Source organism: Gymnoscopelus braueri (genome assembly GCF_963280865.1).
Source record: "Gymnoscopelus braueri genome assembly, chromosome: 4".
NCBI classification, from domain to species: domain Eukaryota; kingdom Metazoa; phylum Chordata; class Actinopteri; order Myctophiformes; family Myctophidae; genus Gymnoscopelus; species Gymnoscopelus braueri.
In genome coordinates this window covers 44,518,626-44,546,125 of record NC_137605.1, presented here as the reverse complement: position 1 = coordinate 44,546,125, position 27,500 = coordinate 44,518,626, and the positions used below count along the sequence as shown (strand labels likewise).

The 27,500-nt window shown below is 45.8% G+C and overlaps 1 protein-coding gene across 2 annotated transcripts in view; it reads left to right on the top strand.

Annotated features, from left to right (window-relative positions):
- LOC308084638 (zinc finger protein 516-like) overlaps positions 1 to 27,500 on the top strand; it is a 67,400-nt gene that overhangs the window by 31,354 nt on the left and 8,546 nt on the right. For both annotated transcript variants that reach the window (XM_080427404.1, XM_080427405.1), the window contains exons 2-3: positions 9,839 to 12,237; positions 20,682 to 22,151. In XM_080427404.1, the coding sequence (XP_080283530.1) occupies positions 10,431 to 12,237; positions 20,682 to 22,151 (3,277 nt within the window). In that variant the 5' untranslated portion in view covers positions 9,839 to 10,430. The remainder of the gene's footprint in view (positions 1 to 9,838; positions 12,238 to 20,681; positions 22,152 to 27,500) is intronic.

The window sequence follows — 27,500 nt, the reverse complement described above, 5'->3', positions numbered from 1 at the left end:
AATAGAGTGGGGGGGGGGGGGGGTTTAGGAGATGGACGGACAGAGAGGGACCCCACCATTGTTCTGAAACATTAATGGTGCTACTGAGCGCACGGGTGTTAGGGTGTGTGTGTGTGTGGGGGGGTGTTAGGGGTGTGTGTGGGGAGGGGGCAGGGATGGGACAGGCTAGTCTTGGGGTGGGTGGGTGGGTGGGTGGGTGGGGTGGATGCAAGGGGGGCGGGACCCCAACAATGGGCGCTGCGTGGCCCCCGCTGCTTTCCCTGCCTGTGTGAGCATGACCTGCTCTGATAGTGCGGGGGACACAGACCCCCAAACAAGACCCCGACCCAGAGTAGACCTGCAGACCCCTGAACCAGACCCCGTCCCAGAGTAGTCCTATAGACCCCTGAACCAGACCCCAACCCAGAGTAGTCCTATAGACCCCTGAACCAGACCCCAACCCAGAGTAGTCCTATAGACCCCTGAACCAGACCCCGACCCAGAGTAGTCCTATAGACCCCTGAACCAGACCCCGACCCAGAGTAGTCCTATAGACCCCTGAACCAGACCCCAACCCAGAGTAGACCTGCAGACCCCTGAACCAGACCCCAACCCAGAGTAGACCTGCAGACCCCTGAACCAGACCCCGACCCAGAGTAGTCCTATAGACCCCTGAACCAGACCCCGACCCAGAGTAGACCTATAGACCCCTGAACCAGACCCTGACCCAGAGTAGTCCTATAGACCCCTGAACCAGACCCCGACCCAGAGTAGTCCTATAGACCCCTGAACCAGACCCCGACCCAGAGTAGACCTATAGACCCCTGAACCAGACCCCGACCCAGAGTAGTCCTATAGACCCCTGAACCAGACCCCGTCCCAGAGTAGTCCTGCAGACCCCTGAACCAGACCCTGACCCAAAGTAGTCCTATAGACCCCTGAACCAGACCCTGACCCAAAGTAGTCCTATAGACCCCTGAACCAGACCCCGACCCAGACCCCTGAACCAGACCCCGTCCCAGAGTAGTCCTGCAGACCCCTGAACCAGACCCTGACCCAAAGTAGTCCTATAGACCCCTGAACCAGACCCTGACCCAAAGTAGTCCTATAGACCCCTGAACCAGACCCCGACCCAGAGTAGTCCTATAGACCCCTGAACCAGACCCCTGAACCAGACCCTGACCCAGAGTAGTCCTATAGACCCCTGAACCAGACCCTGACCCAGAGTAGTCCTATAGACCTCCAGGCTCAAGACAATGTCCATGTCTTTACGAGTCGCCATTGACAGCAGACAGACATACGTGCATGTTCACACATTTACTTACTTACTTACTTACACACGCGCACACACACACACACACACACACACACACACACACACACACACACACACACACACACACACACACACACACACACACACACACACACACACACACACACACACACACACACACACACACACACACATGACAAGTTCCTGCTTATGTGCATGTGTTTGTAGTACACACACCTGCCTTCAGTGCCTTGAAACATACACATGTAAAACGCTAATATAACGCTGTGAGCATACACAATGGAACCAAATACAGAGTATATAGTTTCATTTGTACACTCTGGGCAGTGGGTGGAAGGTACAGACTACAGTATGCTATGTGTAACAGACAGTACAGACTACAGTATGCTATGTGTAACAGACAGTACAGACTACAGTATGCTATGTGTAACAGACAGTACAGACAACAGTATGCTATGTGTAACAGACAGTACAGACAACAGTATGCTATGTGTAACAGACAGTACAGACTACAGTATGCTATGTGTAACAGACAGTACAGACAACAGTATGCTATGTGTAACAGACAGTACAGACTACAGTATGCTATGTGTAACAGACAGTACAGACAACAGTATGCTATGTGTAACAGACAGTACAGACAACAGTATGCTATGTGTAACAGACAGTACAGACTACAGTATGCTATGTGTAACAGACAGTACAGACAACAGTATGCTATGTGTAACAGACAGTACAGACAACAGTATGCTATGTGTAACAGCCACAGACTACAGTATGCTATGTGTAACAGCCACAGACTACAGTATGCTATGTGTAACAGCCACAGACTACAGAGGGCGTCTTGAATGGTTTGTGTCCAAAAATGTCAGTGTTGATAGATGGTTTTGATTAGACACAAAGTTGCAGATGTGTGTTACGGTAGCAGTTCCAGCAGTGTGGGACAGTGTCTCTCTCTCTCTGTCTGTCTCTCTGTCTGTCTGTCTGTGTCTCTCTCTCTCTTTGTCTCTCTGTTTGTCTCTCTCTCACTTTGTCTGTCTGTCTGTCTGTCTCTCTCTCACTTTGTCTCTCTGTCTGTCTCTCTCTCACTTTGTCTGTCTGTCTGTCTGTCTGTCTGTCTGTCTGTCTGTCTGTGTCTCTCTCTCTCTTTGTCTCTCTGTCTGTCTCTCTCTCACTTTGTCTGTCTGTGTCTCTCTCTCTCTTTGTCTCTCTGTCTCTCTCTCACTTTGTCTGTCTGTCTGTCTGTCTGTCTGTCTGTCTGTCTGTCTGTCTGTCTGTCTGTCTGTCTGTCTGTCTGTCTGTCTGTCTGTCTGTCTGTCTGTCTGTCTGTCTGTCTGTCTGTCTGTCTGTCTGTCTGTCTGTCTCTCTCTCTCTCTCTCTCTCTCTCTCTCTCTCTCTCTCTCTCTCTCTCTCTCTCTCTCTCTCTCTCTCTCTCTCTCTCTCTCTCTCTCCATCATGTAGCTTCTAGCAGACCTCTTTGTCTGTTGCCTCAGAGTAAAGGAGGGAGGTGAGGAGCAGTTTGTTCATAATGGATTATTGATTGGTCTGAGAATCCACTGCCTACACTTAGTAGTGTGTGGGTGCGTGTGTGTGTGTGTGTGCGTGTGCGTGTGCGTGTCTGTGCGCATGCGTGCGTGTCCGCTCCCCAGGCACCCCTCTGTCCCACCCTGAGCACTGAATGTGTCCACTTTATGAGCCAATGTACAGAATGATTGTGAGTTTTTTTTTCTTTTTTAAAGCATACAAGTTCGGTGGTTGTATGCTCGTGTCTATGTGTGCGCACGTGTACAAATGCGGTGGCTGGTGTGCGCGTGCATGTGCGTCAGTGTGTGTGTGTGTGCAGCTGTCTATGGGTCATTTAGCTTTCAGAGCTGCCTGTATGAAGCACTGTTAAAAAGCTCACAGTGAGCGTATATAGACTTTAAAAGGATGTGTGTGGACAACTTTAAAAGACCCCTCTGTTTTCCTCTCCACTCTTCCAATTCCTCTGTGTGTGTGCGTGTGTGCGTGTGTGCGTGTGTGCGTGTGTGCGTGTGTGCGTGTGTGCGTGCGTGCGTGCGTGCGTGTGAGCATTCATACATGAAACAGAAGGTTCACTCTTATTTTCTGTCCACCACGTTTTAGCCTATTAACCCATTAAGACCGGGAACGCATCTGTGTGTCATTTTAAGATTTCTTTGGGCTATAAAAAAATAGCAGATCTACAAGCTCATTACGCGGCACAGAGTGCCGTGCTAGCAGATCTGCTATTTTTGAAAAATCGTGAAAATGTGTGCAAATCTTCAACACATTTTAGCCATCATTTTTAACAAAAATATTTGCTTCTGGGGGTCCCTGGAATAACATATGTTGAGATGGGGGTCCGCGGCCAAATACATATAATTTGGGGGTTCATTGACATGAAGTCTGTGAACCACTGATATTATTGCAACATACGTTTTTTCGGAAAACTGTTAGGATTTAGAAGACATTTTATAGACTCGGCCTCAGGTCTTAATGGGTTAAATGCCGGACTCTGTCCTACTGTGTGTGTGTATGTGTGTGCGTGGGTGTGTGTGTGTGTATGTGTGTGCGTCGGTGGGTGTGTGCGTGTCATGTGGGTGGAGGATTGAAGGATGAAGGATGCTCCACGCTGGGATTGACCCACAGTCCTCATCAGTGATGAAGGTGACATGTGACAGTCTGAGTGAAGGAGAGGGCTGGGTAGATCTCTGGTGTTGTTTTTCCCTCTGAGATGGTTTTGGCGGTGAGAGGGGCAGGTCTCTCCTCTATGTGAATGACAGCTTGTGGGGGCTTATTATCGCACGTTTTGTAAGCCTTTTAGTATCACATTCGTCTATTTAAAATTGACAGATTTGATGTGTGGACGGCCGGATGGACGGATAGACAGGCAGCTGTGTTGTAAACGGAAGCCGTCGGAACACACGCACACACACACACACACACACACACGTCACACACACACACACACACACACACACACACACACACACACACACACACACACACACACACACACACACACACACACACACACACACACACACACACACACACACACAGACCTCTGCTGGCCCTGGTTGACGCGCCAAAGAATGCTGGTGCTAGACCAGCTCCAGATGTGCGTCTCAGGGCTCTCTCTCTCTCTCTCTCTCTCTCTCTCCGTGCAGTGGAAACAGAAATAGCCCAGCCCCTTTGAAGGGCTGTGTGGATCGATGGGAAAATACGAGCGGATTTCCACCCCCCCCCCCCCCTCCCACTTCCTCCTCTTCCTCCTCTTCCTCCTCCTCCTCCTCCTTCTCCTCACTAAAGCTCTAGCTGCCGCGGTTCAACGTTCAGCAGGAGATCAGCTAGGGGTTCAAACAGTGAGAAGTGGGTTGGATTGGAGGGGTGGGGGTTGGGGGGGGGGTTGTTTCTGTTTTGACGCAGCGGTCATTATATCAGGTGCTGAGCTGTAGTGGAAAAAGTACTCACATTATTTTACTTAAGTAAAAGTATCGATTCTGCGATATAGAAATACTCTGTTACAAGTAAAATTCCGGAATTAAAAGATTTACTTAGTAAAAGTACAAAAGTATTGGTGTCAAAAATATACTTAAAGTACCGAAAGTAAAAAGTACTCATTATCCCATTTCACAAGTTTTCAAATGTATACAAATCATTTGAAAATAGCAGATCTACAAGCTCACAATGCGTCGCATTGCGACGCATTGTGAGCTTGTAGGTCTGCTATTTTCAAATGGCCGAAATAGGGCTGAAGTGGTTAATGTATGTTTTGTGATAATAATCAAAATCTACAAAGTAACTAGTAACAACAAATAATGATAGTGGAGTAAAAGTATGATATTTGCCTCTGAGATGTAGTGGAGTAGTAGTAAAGGTACAGACAATTGGAAATACTCCAGTAAAGTAAAACACATCTCAAAATTACAGTAAATGTACTTAGTTACTTCACACCACTGCAGGTGAGTAGGTTTCTATTGAGTCCCATGCAGCGCCTCGTGTTGGGGCATGTTAAGTGTCCGTTGTCATATCTGATATCAGATACACAGACACTCTCCTGACAATGGCGAAGCGTCACGATGCGTGTGTTGTGTGTCGGGGTCGGTGCTAGTTTAGCCCGAGGCCGCATGACAGCCATGGTAAACAAACGGAGCCATTCTTGGCAGCCGGAATAGCATGGTGCGATCCACACCGACGGAGGAAACCATGGTGCACTTCAACATTAGAGCCGTAGTGTCTCATGCACTGCAGTGGTGTAAAGTAACTAAGTACATTTACTCAAGTACTGTACTTTTTAAGTAAGTACAATTTTGAGGTATGTGTACTTAAAATGAGTATTTCCAATTTCCAATACTTCTACTTCTACTTTATTTCAGAACTTTAGTTAACTTTATAAAACATACATTAACCACTTCAGCCCTATATACATTTCGTCCATTTGAAAATAGCCGATCTACAAGCTCACAATGCGTCGCGATGCGATGCGTGTGAAAACTTGTGAAATGGGACATTCTGCATAATGAGTACTTTTACTTCCGGTACATTTTGATACCATTACTTTTGTACTTTTACTCAAGTAAATCAATTCCGAATTCCAGACTTTTTACTTGTAACAGAGTATTTCTACATTGCAGTATTGATACTTTTACTTAAGTAAAACATTTGACTACTTTTTTCCACCACTGCTCATGCACTGCATCTTTTTTTTTCGATGACTCCGGTGAATGGTCACCTTGTCCCGTTGTCTCCCCCATTGGACAATTTCTCCTTTCTTAAGCCAATTTGTGTCCGCCCCCCCCCCCCCCCCCGCCCCCCCTCTCCTTCTTGGTCTGTATGCCAGCAAGGAGCCAGCATTGTTTCCCCTTCTAGGGCCCTAATCTCATTACATTTTAATTTGCACATGTGACTGTCTGGTGGATGATGGGTTTAAAGCCCCCCCCGCCCCCCCCTCCACCCCAACACCATCCTCTTCCTAACCCACCGCCTCCAATCAGCCTGGCTATTTAATAAGAAATAAGATCATAATCCCCTTTTTAACACCAGAACCGACTCGAGCTAGGAAGTATTGAGTGACATTTGGGGGCGGGGGGAGGGAGAGAGGGAGGGAGAGAGAGAGAGAGAGAGAGACAGACAGACAGACAGACACACAGAGGGACAGAGAGGGAGAGGGAGGGATGGCCTAAACATCTCATTTTGACGTGTTTACGTCCATCAGCAGTTGATTTGTCACCCTTCATGTCTTGGATGTAATTCAATCAAGCTTATTTGCTCCGGCTTTGAAGTGGCGTGTCAAGTATCCAAACATTCTTCAGAGAGTCTTTTTTTTATTTTTTTTAAGTGATTGCTACAAATCACTAAAGCAGTGAAGGGCAGTCGGCACAGGCAGTTAATTTCACGTTAACGCCAAAATGTCGTCGAAATCTGTCGCTGCAAATTGTTTACACATTCGGTGCTACAGTGGTTGTTATACTGTATGTCATTGTTGTAATGGTTCTGTAGTTGTTGTTTTCTTTTGCCATTATAGATGCAGTTTTGGGCTTATTTTTGGGCTTTTATGCCTTTTTTAGGTTTAAAAAAATAATAATTCTTACAAAACAAAATACATGCAGACAAAAATAGCAGATCTACAAGCTCATAGCGCGGCAAAAATAGCAGATCTACAAGCTCATAGCGCGGCACTCGGTGCCGCGCTATGAGCTTGTATATCTGCTATTTTTGAATAGCCAATGTGCAAAATAATGCTTAAAGTGGTTAAATATATGTTTAAATATTCACATATATATTCACACGAATAGCCAATGTGTAAAATAATGCTTAAAGTGGTTAAATATATGTTTAAATATTCACATATATATTCTGCAATCAATTCACATAAGATAACATTTGTTTTACATTTAGTTTATTCAACTATAACTTGAAAACTGTTAAAGAAAAGATGATTTACCTTTATAAACAGATCCATTCCATTTGGCAACATGACCCATGACCTTCAGTGACCTTGAAAGGTCAAACTCAAGGTCGCTGTTTTTTTCTCTCTACTAAAGCCATATTTACACAGCAGCATCAGACCCAGCTGATTGGCTGACAAGGTGCACAGTCAAATCCAGAGTGTTAATTTAACCGAGAGGGTAAAAGTGGAGTGTGTGTGGGTTAGAGTAAGCCAAGTCTGACTCACCCGGACATGTTGGAGAAAGCCGGAGCTGTTTAAAGAAAGCAGTGGTTCTTAACGTGGGCTCCGGTGACCCTGAGGGGTCCTTGAGGGGATTTCAGGGGGTCCCCAGCTAAATGATTCATAGTTAGGAACCAAAATGGTCCCTTACTGGACTAAGACCCTTGATGGACCCTCACCATTCTTCTAACAATTTTTTTTATTTCAGCCTAATTCTATGATAACGCACAACAGGGACACATTGTACATTATGTTTTGGAAAAAAAAGAATAAAGATAGAAAAATAGATAAAAATGATTGATGATTAACCATTTGAGACCGGGAAAGCATCTGTCATTTTAGACTTTAACCACTTGGCCATTATCCATTATCTTACACTTTGGCTATTCACAAAATAGCAGATATACAGGCTCATAGCGCATATTGTAAAATATGTTGTTCCAGGGACCCCCCAGAAGCAAAGATTTGAGTTAAAAATGTTCGTTTAAAATGGATATATTCAAAGATTTTCAAAAATGTTCACGATAAAAAAAAAAAAGCAGATCTGCAAGCTCATAGTGCGGCACTCGGTGCCGCGCTATGAGCTTGTAGATCTGCTATTTTTGAATAGCCAATGTGTAAAATAATGCTTAAAGTGGTTGCTTAAACACAGATGTGTTCCCGGTTTTAATGGGCTAAAATGATTAGTTCATATTAGTACCTCTATTATTACAATTTTGCGTTTGTTTGACAGCAGTAAGGTATTCACATCCCCTTTTTGTTGTCCTATTGCATGGAGTACACCAATGCTTCTATAAAAAACAAGTCGCGATTCCACTTCCTGGTATTACATTTTTACTTCAAAGGCTATCATCCTCGCTTAGTGGCCCGGCCGGGAATTGACATTTGTTGCCCGGCAACGTTAGGCTTATCAAATATCCTAGGAGGAAGTGTTGGGGCCACGCTGATTTTGAAGAGCATAAATCATTGTAAGAACGCATGGCTCTGGTGGCAGAGTGGGTGCTTTTGGCAGTGGGGGAGAGATGTAAGAAGTATGATTGTTCCCTCAGAAATCCCCCCCCCCCCCCCCCCACACCCACCCACTCCCCACCCAACCCCAGCCCCAGCTTATCCTCTTATGATTATGATCAATTATCCACCTCTAATTACAGTCTGGCACTATCTGGGGCTTATATGGGCCCTGGCAGTTCATATAATAGCCTCTAATAATGCTGTCAGTCATACTTCATTGCAATTTCAAAGTCCACATTTTTCGGTCTCCACACACAGCGTCTTGTTTTAATGAACACCCCACTTCTTGTAAGTACTGTTATTTTCAAACTATATCAGTATCTCTTTCCTGAACGTTTAATTTCTTTCATTTTTTTCTATTTCCAGTTTACAGTTTGAAAAATATAAAGCAAAAGCAAGTCGTCCTCTCAGAATGTGTCTCCTGTTCACTGTGCTTTTGTTGAGCCCACAGTCTGAGCTGCAGGCCTGAGATTTAGACACAAGATAAAAGAGTAGAAACCTCACTATAGATCTGGTTTTGATGTCTCTCTCTCCCTCTCTCTCTCTCTCTCTCTCTCTCTCTCTCTCTCTCTCGCTCTCTCTCTCTCTCTCTCTCGCTCATATTCTCGCTTGTTCTGTTTCTGTTTCTCTCTCTTTCCCCCCTTGCTGCCTCTCCTCTCCTCTCCAGCCCAACCCTCCCCCCCCCCTCCACTCTACTCCAGTTTGTGACTGGAGAAAAGAGAGCAAAGCAAACTGTCTGAAGAGCCACTTCCTGTTGTGTACTTAAGATCCCTGTCATGTGATAGTGTCAGTTGAAGCAGGCGTGTGCGCGGGCCCGGCACGGCAGGGAGGGAATATGGTGGCACTGCTGATCTTGCTGATGTGAACGTTGCTCTACCCCGCCACTGTGATTGTGTAAAGTGTTGACTCAGCCAGTGTGGCGTCAGGGCTTGAAGCCCGGGCTCGTGCACAATTACACACACACACACACACACACACACACACACACACACACACACACACACACACACACACACACACACACACACACACACACACACACACACACACACACACACACACACACACACACACACACACGCTGTGGTGCATAGACAGGGCTGTGTAGACAGACATACAGTAGTACATGCTACATGCTACTACCTACACTGTAGGAGGTGCTCGTGTACAAACAGAACAACTGCATGACGCATATAAGCCTACTACTCTCTGCTGCTGACACATTGGCAGAGCTGCTTATGCAAATATGTAATAGAACACACAGAGGCTTCTGCCATGCGTTGGCTATACTAACTCGTTCTTTTGTCCTTTTTGTTTCTCCTCTCGCCTTCCTGCCTATTCTCTCTCTCTCTCTCCTCTCTCCTCTCTCTGTCTCGCAGGTTGTCAGTATCTGAGCGGGGCTGCGCAACTCACTGCTGTGTCCTGGAAGAGTTGCTGATGTGCTGAAAACCAAAACCAAAGAAAAGGTCCCAGTGAAATGAAAAGAAGAGGGGTCGTGGATTAGCTCGGGCTCTGACACAGACACCGCCCCATAACAAGGCCTGGGAACTGCAACAGTGAGAGGACTTGAAACTTTCACTTTCACACAGCACAGAGTATAAGCTATGAGAGATATGTTCTCATTGGCAGAAAGTTCAAATTTACTATAGCTCTGCACAATCAATGATTGTGCCGGGTAAGCTGCTTTTGTACCGTGCCACAGCAAATTGTAAGTCCCAGATTCATTGCTAGGTGCTAGATGAAGATGGATGGATGACATTGTCTTAAACAAGCAGAGAGTGCTGGGGCGAGCTGGTACATTGGATGCTCCGTTAACAACAACTAGATGAGCAAAGGCAGATAGCATCGGGATCCCCCTGACAACGCAAAAAAACATAGCCCTCGATGTACAGCCGCAGATAGCAGTGGGATTATCGTTGTTAGAGAGTTTGCAGCAGGGCCAGCAAGGCTAGGATAGACTCGGCCTGCACCATGAACCCCAGAGACGGCGTGGAGCTGATGGAGACCCAGTCCTGTGGCTTGAAGGAAGAGCTGGACGGAGACAAAGCCAGCGACGGGAAAGAGGCGGAGATGGACGACGACAAGACCCCCGGTGCCTACGACTGCAACATCTGCGGACGGAGCTTCCCCTTCCTCAGCTCCCTGTCCCAGCACATGAGGCGCCACACGGGCGCGCGTCCGTACAAATGCCCGTACTGCGACCACCGGGCGTCCCAGAAGGGCAACCTGAAGGTCCACATCCGCAGCCACAAGCTGGGCACGCTCTCCAGCCATCACTCCAACGACGACGACGAGGGCGGCGCCGAGGAGGAGGAGGAGGCGGCGTCTGCGGCGGGCGAGGTGGGCGTCTCCGAGGGTCTCGACGGAGGGACCAGCCCGACCAAGAGCAGCTCGGCCTGTAACCGCGTGATCAGCAGCGGAGACAACAGCGCAGCGGAGGAGGGCAAGAGGAAACCGCCGGCGAGAAACATCAAGAGAGAGAAGCCCACGTCGGACCAGCGGCCGTTCTGCTGTCGCCTGTGCGGCTACGAGGCCCAGCGCGAGGACCAGCTCCTCAGCCACATCGAGAAGGTCCACATCACCGCCGACACGGAGGAGGAGAGCTGCTCGGTCAAGGAGGAGGAGGCCGTGACGGAGGCAGAGCCGCCGGTCCAGCCCCAGACCGACGGAACGTTCCCCTGCGAGACCTGCGGCCAGGTCTTCACCCAGGCCTGGTTCCTGAAGTCACACATGAAGAAACACGCCGGCATCCTGGAGCACTGCTGCCACATCTGCGGCCGGCGGTTCCGGGAGGCCTGGTTCCTCAAGTCCCACATGAAGACCCACAACACCAAGTCCAAGTCCAGGACCAAAGTGGAGAACTCGGAACCCGCCGTCACCATCAACGACGTGGCCCAGGACCCCGACGTCTCCGCCAGCTCCGTCACGTCCGTGTACCAGATCTGCTCCAAATGCGGGAACCTGTTCCACAGCAGAGAGAGCCTCAGGGCCCACGAGAAAGTCCACGGCAACGGAGCCAGTAGGCCCCAGAGCCAACGCAGACCCAGCGACGACGAAGACTCGCCGGCCGCCAAGAGACGCCTCCTGGACTACCTCAACCTCGGGTCCGCCGAGGGGAAGTCTGAGGAGAACGGGGAGGAGGAGAAGGAGAAGAACTCACTGGGCCACAGGATCCCAGAGCTGGATCCGGTGTGCAGTTACCAGGCCTGGCAGTTGGCCACCAGGGGCAGGGTGGTGGAGCCCATCGAGCCCAGTTACAAGGCCTCGTCCGGGGAAGGACGCATGGGACCGGAGGCCCTGGCCGGAGCCTCCGTGGTTTACGAGAAGGAGAGCAGCCGCTACGTCCTGAAGGGCCAGGAGAGACGCAGCTCGGGCCGCCGCAGCAGCAGCCACGCCTCCTCCGGGGACAGGACCCCCGAGAGCCTCAGCGACTCCGAGTACCGCCCGGCGTCCCGCCAGGACCGCCGCCGGCCGTCCCAGACCTCCCAGACCTCCTCCTCCAAGTCCAACGAGTGCTTCGAGTGCGGGAAGGTGTTCCGCAGCCGCCACCAGATGATGGTCCACCAGCGGGTCCACAGGAAAGAAAAGGAAGGCTCCGGAGGAGAGAAGGAGAGAGGAGCGGGGAGAGGAGATCGCTGGGGCTCCACCAGCGACCCGGAATCGGGCTCCCCTAGTCGGCCCAGCACCCCGGGGTACGGAGACTCGCCGCCGGCGTCCGCCCTGGGAAACGGAGAGGCCTCGGAGATGGACGCCACCGATGCAGGCCAGTTGGCCGCCGGTAAGTCAGAACACAACTCTAACTCTGAACAGCCATTTCCTTTTTTCTACATAATGGTATCCTTACCAGGGCACCAGAAATAACTGTAACTCAACTTCGCTTTCCACTCTCCGTTTTGCATTTCAAGCACTATAGACCAGTGGTTCTCAATCTTTTTCATGTCAAGGACCCCCAAATTGACACTTATTAGCCCGCGGACCCCCATTTGATAAGATATGCCAGGGACCCCCATAAGAGAAGATCGTTACGGCTCTAGCAGTGATTCTCAACCATTTTAATTTCAAGGACCCCCAGTTTGACGTGCAATTAGGCTACGGACCCCCATTTAATGGCAGCTCTATCTCTGGGACCCCAATTTATATTGTAAAATCAATGTTAATTGAACTCTGAGAGTGTACACATGTAACCAAATGGACCCGTTATGGTCCATTTGGTTACATTTGTACGCTCTCAGAGTTACAGACCCATAAGGGTCCATTTGGTTCCTAACTATCCAGCATTTAGCTGGGGACCCCCTGGAACTCCCTCAAGGACCCCTGCGGGGGGGGGGTCCTTCCATTGTCAATGCTATATAGACAATGGAATAGGTACATCGTATGTAGGAAATGCAGTAAATAGTATGCACAAATTTTTTCAAATACATGTTTGTATTATTCAAATGTATGTGTACAAATGTTTTGGTGGAGATTTTTTTTGTTTACACTCGAGTATAAGCAGCTGAGGTCAAAGGTAGAGCAAAGGAGAAGCATTCCTCACCCATTTCCTCTCCAGACCTCCCTCTCAAGGCCCCTGACTCTGACAGTCGCTCGGTAGCCAACATCTGTTGGTGAAACGTCCACTGCTGTGGGGGTGCTCATCACTGACCATGTTTCTGTGGGGAGTGGGGAGTTGGATCCCCCCGGTGGCCAAACACCGCAGTTACATTTCAAGGCAGCTATTTTTTTTTATAGGGGGACGTGTTTAAAATAAACAACTGTATAAGGGAAGGTCATTAAACATTAATTGTCACTGGAAGGTGTATTGTCGAGGCCAATGCAGCTGTTAAGTACTCATGGACAGTGAAGTAAACAGTATTAACGCTTAGATGAACTCGCGAGCCTTTGAACACTGCGTTACAATAGACAACAGGGCATTTTTGGAATGCCTGACATTTTTTCACCTCCACAACCCATAAACACAGAAGGGAAAAAAAAGAAAAGAAAACCCTGCCCACTACGAGGGCGAAAACATACAGGCACGGCTGATTTACGATAAAAGAGGAATTACAGTGCAATGTGTCAAAAGTGTTGAATGTTTCTTTCCCCGTGAGAAGACACAGAGATAGCCTGCTAGCTGTTAACTCGCTAACTTGTTAAAAGCGCAAATTTGTCAGCCGGCGATGGCATGCTATGCACAGTGATTGCTTCCAATCTTCCCTGGCGGTGTGTAGAGACGTTCAAAAATAGCAACAGCTTCTCTGCAGGCCCTGATCGAGCTGTGTGCTATTTCAACTCTTCCTGTGTCAGGAAACCCCCCTTCATCTGTGTTTTGAAAATGTCTTTTTGCTCTCCTTTTTTCGTTTCTCTGCCATGAAAATCTGTTTGTCTGTCTGTCCCGTCCCCCCCCCCCCTTTAACCCATTAAGACCGAGAACGCATCTGTGTCATTTTAAGATTTCTTTGGCTATTCAAAAATGTCAGTTATACAAGCTTGTAGATCTGCTATTTTTGAAAAATCATGAAAATGTGTGCAAATATATATATATTTTTTTGCGGACATTTGTAACTCTAATCTTTTCTTCTGGGGGTCCCTGGAACTAAACATTTTACACATGTTTGTATAGAAAACATGTATTCCAAGATTTGCACACGATTTTCACGATCTTTCAAAAATAGCAGATCTACAAGCTCATAGCGCGGCACTCGGTGCCGCGCTATGAGCTTGTAGATCTGCTATTTTTGAATAGCCCAAAGTAAATCTTAAAGTGACACACAGATTATGCTTTCCTATGCTGTCTTAATGGGTTAACTTTGAACATCAGCACTGCGTTTAATGGATAACCAGACATTCAACAAGAACTTTGGAATAAAACTAGGGCCTTATATACAGAACCAGGGAACGAAACACCTCTTATTACAGTAGCTATTTATTTCCCCTTTTTTTCTATTTTCTTTTTTTTTGCTCCCAAACTTGATGCCACAACACAACAACAAAGAGAGCTCTGTTCTCTCCAATAGCTATGAGCTGGAGTGGACTTCCTTCATGGTAGTAAATGTAGTGTGAAGTGTTCTCTCCCTCTCTCTCCCACTCAATGATTGTTCCAAAGTCATGGGAGACTGGGAATATCCTGCAGTACTCTGACGTCAGAGATTGATTCTAATGAATGTTTATCTGGGGGGGGCGGGGCTGTGAGAGACTTAGATAGAAAAAACACTCCACCGGCCGGACCGACGTGAATATAACGGGCTGTGCTGTGCTGTGGGGGCAAATGAACTTGCAACCTCAGAAGTTGTGAGCACAGCCCGTGCTTTTACAACAAAGCTGTGCTGCATGGGCCAAGTCACATGGTAAAACACATGGCATGTGTCTGTCTTTTCTGTCTTGTTTGTCTGTCTGTCTGTCTGTCTGTCTGTCTGTCTGTTACGCCTGTCACAATTATTACATAATAGTCTAATTACATAATAGTCTAATCGCAATTATTTGAGATAATCGCAATTATTCATCATAATCATTAAAATAATTAAAACAAAAACAAAATAATTAAAACAAAAACAGCTAAATGATATATAGTCAGGAACCAAATTGACCCTTATGGGTCTGTAACTCAGAGAGTATACAAATGTAACCAACATAGTTCCATTCGTACACTCTCAGAGTTAAATTAACATTAATTTTACAATATAAATTGGGGTCCCAGAGATAAATGCCATTAAATGGGGGTCCGTAGTCTAACGCATGTCAAACTGGGGGTCCTTGAAATTAAAATGGTTGAAAATCACTGCTAGAGCTGTAAAAACTTCTCTTATGGGGGTCCTTGGCATATCTTTTCAAATGGGGGTCCGCAGGCTAATATGTCTCTATTTGGGGGTCCTTGACATGAAAAAGTTTGAGAACCACTGATATATGCCACTGTTTCCCAAACAGTGGGGTTGGGACCCATTTGTGGGTTGTGCACCCATTTTTATGGATTTCATTTTTAAAAATCTGAAGAATCAATCAAAATAATTTCCTTCATTTTCCCCAAAACACTTCAAAATAAATTCCATTAATTTGTCTATGCTGTATGCTGCTGCCGTATCCAACACGGTGGCCGCGTTACAAACTGTGAAACAGTACACTAAAATATCCTTTTCTGAAAACATTTGAGTGAAAAAATAGGCAATGCAGTAACATCATCTTGATTCATATTTTATCAGCACCCCCTGGTTTGATCGTTTTTTTAAATTACTTTTAGGCCCTCATTGTAGATTGCTAGCTGTAGTATACAACCCTCGTAGACGTATTTATGATTCTGACGTCTTCAATCTACGAGAGTTGTAGGGTTCACGCCCCATGGAGACATGGACTTTCTGCACTATGCCCCGTAGACACTCCAAACATGTACAAATGTGAAAATAAAGGTGCTTAACCCCAAGCCCCAAATGTTAACTGGCTCTACGGGGTAGTTTAATGTAATAATCCATATCTTTCAATAAAGAAGTGTTTTAATGCCGTCTGTGGCCGAACGCCGTTTTTTCACCCTTGTTTACTTCCTGTTTACATTTAGTGTAATTCCGGGTTCCACCGGATGCGCCCCGTCACTACCCGTCACTACCGCCCATTGGGAACTTCCGATAGAATCGGCCACAGACGGCATTAAAACACTTCTTTATTGAAAGATATGGATTATTACATTAAACTACTACCCCGTAGAGCAAGTTATCATTTGGGGCTTGGGGGTAAGCACCTTTATTTTCACATTTGTACACGTTTGGAGTGTCTACGGGGCATAGTGCAGAAAGTCCATGTCTCCATGGGGCGTGAACCCTACAACTCTCGTAGATTGAAGACGTCAGAATCATAAATACGTCTACGAGGGTTGTATACTACAGCTAGTAGATTGCTTTGCCTGAGATGAGTGCTCATAGGTGGGAAGGAGAAGTGCAGATTAGTGGGTGTCTGTCTCTCTGGAGGTTCCAAAGCTCCACACAGTTCAATCCCCGCCCCCCCCAAACCCTGTGATTGGCTGAGACGCACGCAGCCCTCCTCTCTACGTAATATCCCCCCCCCCTTATTCTACGAAATACCATTTCAGCTCGACTTAAATGATCCCCTCATCTCTCTGTTCCTCCTTCCTTCCTTCCTTCCTTCCTTCCTTCCTTCCTTCCATCCATCCTCCATCCACATGGATTTTTAGCATACATTAGCAACCAATCAATCTACCAGCCGTCTTCTGTCAATCTAATCATTCCTTTATGCGTTCCCTCTGACTGATACATAATCCTTAACCCATTAAGGCCTGAGGTTCCGATTCTACAAAATGTTTTCTAAATCCTACTACTATGTTACTGTATCAGTGGTTCTCAAACTTTTTCATGTCAAGGACCTCCAAAATGATATGTATTTGTCCACGGACCCCCTCATCTCAAAATATTTTGTTCCAGGGACCCCCAGAAGCAAAGATTTGAGTTAAAATGTTTGCTTTAAAAATATATATATATTCAAAGATTTGCACAAATTTTCACGATTTTTCCAAAAATAGCAGATCTACAAGCTCGTAGCTATTTTTTGAATAGCCAAAGTATAAAATAATGGTTTAAGTGGTTACACACAGATGCGTTCCCGGTTTTATTGGGTTAATATATACCTGTTGTTGCTACTTTGACTGTCACTCATCCATTCATTCTTACAAGGCAGGCAGTCAGGACGCCAGCCAGGCAGGCAGGCAGGCAGGACCATGTCTGAGGGATTGGTTATTTATAGAGTCACCTCGCGATGGAGAGAGAAAGGCAGGCGGTGGAGACACAGAGACACTCAGAGGACACACTCACACACCATGTCCCAAATGCCCCAGTGTCCCTTTATCCCCTAGAGATACTTAAAGACTCATTTATACTTGGTTCTATGGCAGTGTAGCTCGCCATACGCTTTAGTGAGAACGCAAATGAGTAGGAATGCGAGCATTATGGCAATACAAACAAACAGAATAGCATTTTAGGCTGTGGTGGATAAGTAAAAGTAGCAATACAATATAAAAATACTCTGTTAACTTACGAGTAAAAGGCCTGTATTCAATATTTTACTTCAGTAAAAGCGCAAAAGTAATGGCTTCAAAATATACTTAAAGTACCAAAGTGAAAGTACTCAAATCTTTCAAAATCTTGCGATGCGACTCGTTGTGAGCTTGTAGATCGGCTATTTTCTAATAGCCAAATTATAAAATAAGGTTTAAGTGGTAAATGTGTGTTTTGCATTAATAATCTAAATCTGCAAAGTAACTAAAGCTGTCCTATAATTGCAGTGGAGTAAAAAGTACATTATTTGCCTCAGAGATGTAGCGGAGTAGTATCGAAAAATGGAATGGAATCTAAATCTACTAAGTAACTAAAGTTTTAAAATAATTGTAGTGGAGTAAAAGTACAATATTTTCCTCTGAGATGTAGTGGAGTAGAAGTAAAAGTATTGGAAATTGGAAATACTCAAGTAAAGTAAAAGTACCTCAACGTTGTACTTAAGTACAGTACTTGAGTAAATGCACTTAGGCACTTTCCACCACTGCTTTTAGGCAAATCATATTGAGCGATGACGATACTCTTGATGACACATTGGCTCTGTCCACGGTGTTTCTACGCAGGCATCTAGAAAAGTAGGCCGGCTGCTTTTCATGTGAATCACCCGCCCGCCCACACTGTTCATTGTAATTGACGTATTAGATGACATTCTAACATCCTTCAAGGTGTGTGGTGATTAGAAGGAATGCTAAGTTCCTATGAAGTGGCTTGATTATTATCGCGCAGAATTGCCACGAAGCTGGCACCATTAACCATTTAATGGTTAAAGGAAAGAGGCACCGTGACCCACCGTCTCACCAACATGTTCCAACCAAAGCCTTCATCAGGCTCGAACAAAGTAAACATAAGTGATGTGCAGCATTCTCATCCAACTTCCTTATAATCTTTTGGACCAAAAATGTACCACATTTTTAAGTGTGCCTCAAATTTAGACTTTTACCTATTGACGTAAGAACACAATTCAGCTCATTGAATAACTGTGCTGCAGTGAGATTAGGACATTAATTTATTTAGATTTTCATCACAGTCAGGGTGAGATCCATAGAGCAGCTATATAGCTGATTTAGATGTCTGCTCCTGTGCTCGTTGCCTGCCTGTGACTCTACTCTCTCTGCCAGCTCTGTTCACTCTTGTGTGAGAGATAGGTGTCACTTCAATGACAGAGCCTGTTAGCACTCTAGTCTTAATTGCTCCTGCAGGGCTGTGTGCAAGGCGTGCATTTGCATGTCTGTGTACGTGCGTGTGTGCACGTGTACCTGTACGCGTTTGTGTGTTTGCTTAAGCATGTACTTGTTTTCCCCATTGTCTGTTTGTGTATATATATAAATATATATACAATCTGTGTGTGTGTGTGTGTGTGTGTGTGTGTGTGTGTGTGTGTGTGTGTGTGTGTGTGTGTGTGTGTGTGTGTGTGTGTGTGTGTGTGTGTGTGTGTGTGTGTGTGTGTGTGTGTGTGTGTGTGTGTGTGTGTGTGTGTGCATGCGAGCGAGTTCAGGTGAGGAAGAGAGTAGCTCAGGATCAAGACAGAGAGAGAGTGACTCTTTTTAGAAACGATGCAGGGCGGATGTCCCCCCCTCCCCATGTTTGTTTACCTCACATTGAGGTTATTTTCCTGCATGGCTTCCTCCCTGGCAGCAGCCCAGGCAGGCACAGGGACCGCTCTATGGGAACCACAGACCTTCTCTCCCACGAGGAATAAAGATAGATTGACTCGAGCTATAGAAGAGGTGATACGGGAGAAAGGCAGGAAGGAGAGGAAAAAGTTAGAGGGCGAGAGAAAGTGAGAACATACAGTATATTATATATCTATACTTTTTTGTTTTGTTTTAAACAACATAAATCTCAGTGTCTCTGTGATGCCACTCTACCCATAGCCCGGGGGCGTAGCCTTGGCACCGGGGTAGGTGTGTGTTGGCCACTGCCCTGGTGTGCCAACAGGAAGGCAAATGGAAAGCAGATGGCAGGTTACTGGTCTGAGAGTGTGTGTGCGTGTGTGCATGTGTGTGTGTGTGTGTGTGTGTGTGTGTGCGCGTGCATGTGCGTGTGCGTGCATAGACACAGAGCGAGGAAAAGGCTGGTTACATTCTGTTGGTGTTAGGGGGGGTTATGTTCAAGGTTGCCGTAAGGTCTAGCTCTAGCCTATAGGATAAGCCTTAACCCCAGTGGTGAGGGTTAAAGTGGTCGATGATGACATGCATGCAACCACACTTGCATTTGTGGGTTCAAGCGTGCGTGCGTGTGAGGAAGACAACATTGAATCATGAAACGTGGGAGTGAGATCTTTGAATCTGTGTCTTTGTTAGGTTGTGGGAGGATGGGAGGATGTCCGAGCACATAAATGTGCTTCTCGATAAGTCAGGTGGAACATGTATGCCACCTTGTGGCGAACTGGTGGAAACGCACTGCACAGTCTTCAGTAACCAGGGTCCATTAGGAAGATGCAAACAGTATATCAGGTCATGAAAATATTGTATTAATAGTCAGCATGGTTTTGATCTAAGCAATTATTCTTTGAGAACTGGTGTTTGATATAGCGTATATGTTTTATAGATCTGATAGTTTTATTCTCAGTACTACTATGGCGAGTTGAAAACAGCCGTATCTGTATGGAGGATGGTTACACTGACCAGACCAATACTGCAACCAAGTGGCTACTGGCAAAAACTACATCTGAGGAGAACAATACTGATTGCCAAACGGTGTGCGGAGGCACACTGGTGTGTTGTGGGACTAGCCCAGGTGTGCTGTGGGATTCTGTGACAACCACACATTACTATTTCAATATACAACTATACAAAACCATCATGATTTTCCTTCTTTTCTTTTTCTTTAAAAAACACTATTGCACACTATTTCTCAATACAGAGGCAAATTCTATACCCTGGAATATATATTTTTCAACCTGCCGTCCCTATTTTGGGCATGTTATTGTAGACAAAATTGTTATTTATTTATTAGTTAGTCGGTTATTCTCAATTGTGTTGTTTGCTTGAAGATCAGTTATTTTTGTTATGAATACAGTGGGTCTTGAGATTTTGACTTGTCCATTGGTGTGCCTTCGGGCACAGACAATGTGACCTAACACTGACTTAGATATCTTGTAGGTACTTTTCTCATCTCAGTTTGTTTATAGCAGGAAAACCCTGTTTCACATTTTCCTTCAGAGTTATTCATCATCTTCTTTCTTCCTCCACAGATGAGAAGCCTTACGTCTGCAGTCTGTGTGACTTTGTCGCCACAGAGTCGTCGGCCTACTTGTCTCATGTCCGTGTCCAACACCCAGCCACCCAGGACAGCAGTAGACCCAGCCCCGCACCCAGTCCCAGTCCCAGCTCCAGCTCCAGCTCGGACAGAGGCAACCCCAGCGGCTACCCCAAGCTGAAAATGGCCCTTCTCCAGGGGTTGCCCAACCCCGTTGCTGCGCCCCCCCACCCTTACCTCTCACCCCGCTCCTCTGTAGACAAACCTCTTCCCGGCCAGTCGTCGCCCTCCTCCGACCCCAACCTGACCCCCCTGGACCTGTGTGTCAAGGCCGAGGTCCACAGAGGCCCCTCCCCCGTGGCCCTGGACCTGAAGAAGGGCCTCCCCAGCCACAAGTGCTCCTTCTGCTCCTACTCCTCCCGCTACCCAGAAGTGCTGTGGATGCACCAGACGGTGTCGCACCGCATCAACAGCAGCAGCTCCTCTCTGGCCCCTAAGTGGGCCCTGAAGAACGGCCTGAAGCGCCCCAGAGACGGCTCCTCGTACGCCAGAAGACGCACGGGTCCCCCGCCGGTGCTGGAGGGCAAGGAGTGTCCCCCGCTGCCTCCGGTGGTCCGCACCCCTCGCACCCAGCCCCCGGCGTACTCCGGCGAGACCCCGAAGAAGAGCAACAAGCCGGCTGCCGGTCACCCAAGTAATTCCTCTTCTTCCTCCACCCCTTCCTCGAGAGGCTGCTCATCCGGCTCGGGCTCCCAGGCGGCGAGGCAAGCCGTCCGGCCGGGCAGCAGCAGCAGCGGCGGCGGCGGTGGCAGCCGGCCCCTAGGTGACCACCCGTCTCACTCCAGACCCAAGGTGGATCTCTACCCTCGGGGAGGCTCCTCCTCGTCCTCGGCCGGCTCCCTGGAGAAGAGCACGGGCATCTCCTCCCAGCAGCGTCCCTCGGCGCCCCCCGCCTCCTCCGGCTCCGCGTCGGGAGCCAGGCTGGCGGACCAGCGCTACATGATGCCCCAGGAGGGCCTGGGCTTCATGCTGTCCAGCAAGCACGGCCTGGCGGAGTACAGCAGAGCCAGGAGCTCCCCCCAGCCCTCCAGGATCCCCCATCAGCATCACCACCATCAGCCTCATCATCAGCCACATGCCAACAACTCCCACGGCCAGGCGGCGCGAGCGGCGGGCCTGTCCTCCCGGCCCAGCACCATCACCCACAGCTCTTCAGTAGGCCACGGCGGCTACGGGACCTCCTCCCAGACACAACACGGGGGACACGCCCTCCAGAACTACTCCTCCTCCAGCTCCTCCCTGTCCTCGGGAGGAGTGCGTGGGGACGTGAAGCAGGAGGCGATGGCGGAGGCGCATCACGAGATGCCCATCGACGTCCTCAGCTTCCTCAAGAACTACAGCCCCCACGAGCTGGCGGCGCTCTACCACCGCTGGGGCGCTGCCAACGCCCTGCTGGACCCCACTGGTAAGGAGCAGGTTAACTGTGTCTGTGAATGACACGAAATCTGTGTGTGTGTGTGTGTTAGGGCTGTCACGATTATCAAATGTAATCAAATAATTGCGATTAACGATTTAATTGTGTTTCTGTCATTGAAAATTAATGGAACATTATGAATACAAATCACATCTCTGTTTGGCTTTTAGCTTTCGTAAACAAAAGTTGCACAGGGCAGATATGACAAATAACACATATTTAATTACTTTATACTTAAAAATAAACATTAATAGTGGAAATAGCCGATCTATAAGCTCAAAACACGTCGCATCGCGACGCGTTTTGGGCTTATAGATTAGCTATTTCAACTATTTTTGACATTTTTTAAAAATATGACATTTTTTAACATGGAATTGATTATGACTATTATGCAAAAATTATTGCGATTATATAAAATAATTGCTAATAGACGATTATGTAATAATTGTGACAGGCCTAGTGTGTGTGTGTGTGTGTGTGTGTGTGTGTGTGTGTGTCCTGTGCATAACTCGGGCACTGTCCGACACACGTGTGTGTCGCTGATGACCCGATGATGTGTTATGCAGAGTGGTATTTCGGTCAGACCGGTTGTCCAGAACCGATTCACAAATGTCTTTATCTGTCTGTGTCCTATTTAGTCCCATTATTTATATAAGAATGCACAGAACCTCTGTGAATTATAAATATTTAACCCTTTACTGAATACTGTTGGGATTTAGGAGACACGTAGAATCGGCTTCAGGTCTTAATGGGTTAAGTAATACAATTATGTGCAAAATACTACAGTGTAACCCTGCAGTACAGCTGTACTGAGTAATCTCAAACCTTTCTAATGCCATCCTCTCTTGGAGATTTAGAACCTACCAGTGGTGGAAGAAATACTATTAATACTACTAAAAATATATATATATATATATTGAGTAAAAGTACAAAAGTATTGGCATCAAAATATACTTACAGTTCCAAGTAAAAATGTACTCAAGTGTTTCAAATTTTGTAAAAATTGCAGATCTTCAAGATCGGCTATTGTAGATCGTCTATTTCAGAATAGCCAAAATAGTACAATATAGGGCTTGATTGGTTAATGTATGTTCTGTAATAATAATATAAATCTGCAAGTAAACAAAGTTGTCAAATAAATGTACAGTAACTTTAGTTACTAGTTACTTTGTAGATTTTGATTATTATTACAAAAAAAACGTTAACCACTACAGCGCTATATACTTTTCGGCCATTTGAAAATAGCCGATCTACAAGCTCACAATACGTCGCAAACTTTAGTTACTAGTTACTTTGTAGATTTTGATTATTATTACCAAAAAAAACATTAACCACTACAGCCCGATATACATTTCGGCCATTTGAAAATAGCCGATCTACAAGCTCACAATGCGTCTCGCATCGCGACGCATTGTGAGCTTGTAGATCTACTATTTTCAAAAGATTTTTATACATTTGAAAACTTGAAACAGGACATTCTGTATAATGAGTACTTTTACTTTTGGTACTTTTAAGTACATTTTGATGACAATTCTTTTGCACTTTTACTCAAGTACATTTTGAATTCCAGACTTTTACTTGTAACAGAGTATTTCTATATTGCAGTATTGATACTTTTACTTAAAGGGATATTTCACTTTCAAAAAAACTTTTGGTCATTTTATCGTCTACTCAGGCTTTTGTCAGCCCCCCAGACAGTTTTTAAGTTGCTAGATTTAGTATTTAGATATTTGATATTCATTTTATCAGACACGCCCCCTTCCTATACAAACCCATTATAACTTCAAACTCCATTTTAACCCGTTAGATTCATCAAAAACACCCGTCCTTGGTTCTGCTGACTCACCCTGCCCTCCTAATACGTGAGGGGGCCGTGTTTTTTCGATAACTTTTTTCATTTGTTTTATTTAATTTTTTTCATTTTCCAAAAAAGACATTAAAAATAAATGAAAAAAGTAATCGAAAAAACACGGCCCCCTCGCGCATTAGGAGGGCAGGGTGAGTCACCAGAACCAAGGACGGGTGTTTTTGATGAATCTAACAGGTTAAAAATGAAGTTTGAAGTTATAATGGGTTTGTATAGGAAGGGGGCGTGTCTGATAAAATGAATATCAAATATCTAAATACTGAATCAAGCAACTTAAAAACTGTCTGGCGGGCTCACTGAAGCCTGAGTAGACGATAAAATGAGCAAAAGTTTTTTTGAAAGTGAAATATCCCTTTAAGTCAAATATCTCTGAGTACTTCTTCCACCACTGCACACACACACACACACACACACACACACACACACACACACACACACACACACACACACACACACACACACACACACACACACACACACACACACACACACACATACATGCACACACGCACACACACCCACTTACACTGTATTCATGCAGGTGCACACAGACAAAGAAAGCCAACATCTGGCTGACAGACAGAAATTCCGTGACTCCAAGTTGTGAATAATGAAAAAGAGATGCATTAAAGAGCACCACACACGCTCGCACGTGTGAGGTTTTTAACGTTCGTAAGGTGTGATAAAAGGCAGAATCTAGGGCAGTGCGTGTGCGTGTGCGTGTGCGTGTGCGTGTGCGTGTGTGTGTGTGTGTGTGCGCGCGCGCATGCATGTGTAGATTATGTTTGCCTGTATGCACGTGCTACACTTGTGTACAGGATTCTAGATCGGTGGTTCCCAAACATTTCAGCGCAAGACCCCAAAAGAGAGATCAGATGTTTGCCCCGGGACCCAAGCTAGTGAAAATAGCAGATCTACAAGCTCAGCTTGCATGCAGATCTGCTATTTTCACTACTTCTTAAACATTTGTTTTCTAATTTAGGGAATGTCTTTGATTATTTTTTGAAAAAATGGTTTTCTTTTGCGGTCATCTTTAGAAAATATTTTAAAATAATGAAAAAATGTAGGAAACAAAAGATAAAATGTATCTGCGACCCACAAATGGGTCTCAACCCACTGTTTGGGAAACAGTGTTCTTCACTGGGAAAGATGCAAGGCTCGATTTATACTGTGCTGCGTGCCGTTGCTGCACACCCCAGAAAATTAGCCTGGTTCCAGACGAATCCGCCCTCTCAATAGAGATTGTATTTCTCTCCCTCCGAAGTTGTGAGGGACCAATCAGGGCCCAGTATGCAAATATGGTTCGGGTTTATCACCAGAGGCATTTTGTTGAATTTGCCCCTCAGGTTCCAGACTAATATCTACGCAGTGATATTAGTCTGGCCATGCCAGGCTACGAGAAAACAGCTGATCTACAAGCTCACAACGCGTTGCGGCGCGCGCGCGTTGTGAGCTTGTACAATTGTACACATTGCACTATTTTCGCCCCATGCGACACCGGCGCGCAGCTAGGGCTGTCACGATTACACATTTAAGTTGACGATTAATTATCACTCAAATAATTGCGATTAACGATTTAACTCACTGAGTGCCAGAATTATTTCTGGCTATTTCTGGCCAGTGCGATTTATTATTATTAATTTTTTTAAGTAAAAAAAAAGTGCTTTGGAAGCGAGATACAGCCTTTTTCAGTTATAAGTTAAACAAGGAGTGGATGGAGCTGCAAATCTTCAGATAATGATATCTTGGGTTCTGAACAAAATGTTTTTTGTTTTGTTTTTACTATTCTTTTCAAAAACACGTGAAACACGTGATTGGCACGTTGCACCATAGCGGTAAAACACGTGAAACACGTGATTGGCACGTTGCACTATAGTGGTAAAACACGTGAAACACGTGATTGGCACGTTGCACCATAGCGGTAAAACACGTGAAACACGTGAATGGCACTCAATGAGTTAATTGTGTTTCTGTCGTTGAAAATGTATGGAACATTATGAATAAAAATTACATTTCTGTTTGGCTTTTAGCTTTCGTAAACAAAAGTTGCACAGGGCAGATATGACGAATAACACATATTTAATTACTTTATACTTAAAAATAACATTAATAGTGGAAATAGCCGATCTATAAGCTCAAAACGCGTCGCATCGCGGCGCGTTTTGAGCTTATAGATCTGCTATTTCCACTATTTTTGTCATTTTTTGAAAATATGATTTTTTTTTACATGGAATTTATTATGACGATTAAGCAAAAAATAATTGCGATTATATACAATAATTGCGATTAGACGATGATGTAATAATTGTGACAGGCCATACGCGCAGCGACGTATAAATGCAGAGCATGAGAGAGAAGAGAGAGAAACCTTTGCTTCTCTCAGGGTCTTGGAGGCATGCCTAGTCCCCAATTCTCCCAGAAAGCTGTCACAAAGTGTTTAGGTCAGGGCTACGCCTGACCAGAGACTCACACAGACAAGGATGGAGGGAGGGAGAGAGAGAGAGAGAGAGAGAGAAAAAGAGCGGGGGACAGTAGGCAGTGGTGGTAAAAAGTACTCACATATTTTACTTAAGTAAAAGTATCAATACTGCGATATAGAAATACTCTGTTACAAGTAAAAGTCCGGAATAAAAAAATGACTTGAGTAAAAGTGCAAAAGTATTGGTATCAAAATGTACTTAAAGTACCAAAAGTAAAAGTACTCGTTATGCAGAATGTCCCATTTCACAAGTTTTCAAATGTATAAAATGTGTAAAAAATTATTTGAAAATAGCTGCTTGTAGATCGGCTATTTTCAAATGGCCGAAATGTATATAGGGGCTGAAGTGATTAATGTATGAAAAGTATTGAAAATTGAAAATACTCCAGTAAAGTAAAAGTACCTACACATTGTACTTAAGTACAGTACTTGAGTACATTTACTGAGTTACTTTCCATCACTGACAGTAGGCTATAAGTGGTTGGTTGGTTGGGGGGGGGTGCTGAATATACTATAGGGTGGGATAAGGCATAATAATTATTACCCCACCAGCTGCTTCAGAAATGGCCATTAACTGAACATCCCTGTAATTTCACCCACTTTGGTGGGTTTGAGTTCCTAAGGTCAGACAGGGCAGTGCTGAGAGCCAGGGGTCAGAGACAACAGCCCCAGAGCGCGGAGGACGCGGTGACATCACTGTCACCCGTCCAGGCACATATCATCACGCTCTGCCTTAGCCCTTTGAGTCACATGCTATAAAGTGACCTTTTCTGAGCAACCCAGGCTGGCTCCTCTCTCGGTTAGCGCGCGCGTGTGCGTGTGTGTGTGTGCATTCATGTACTGTATGTGTGTGTGTGTGTGTGTGTGTGTGTGCATGTATATAATACACATGTGTTTGTGATATGTAAGTGATGCACATCCAACATTTGTCCTGCGCATGTCTGTTTGCGTGCAGAAGCGACAAGTGCAGTGGTGCAAAAAGTAAAAGTCCGGA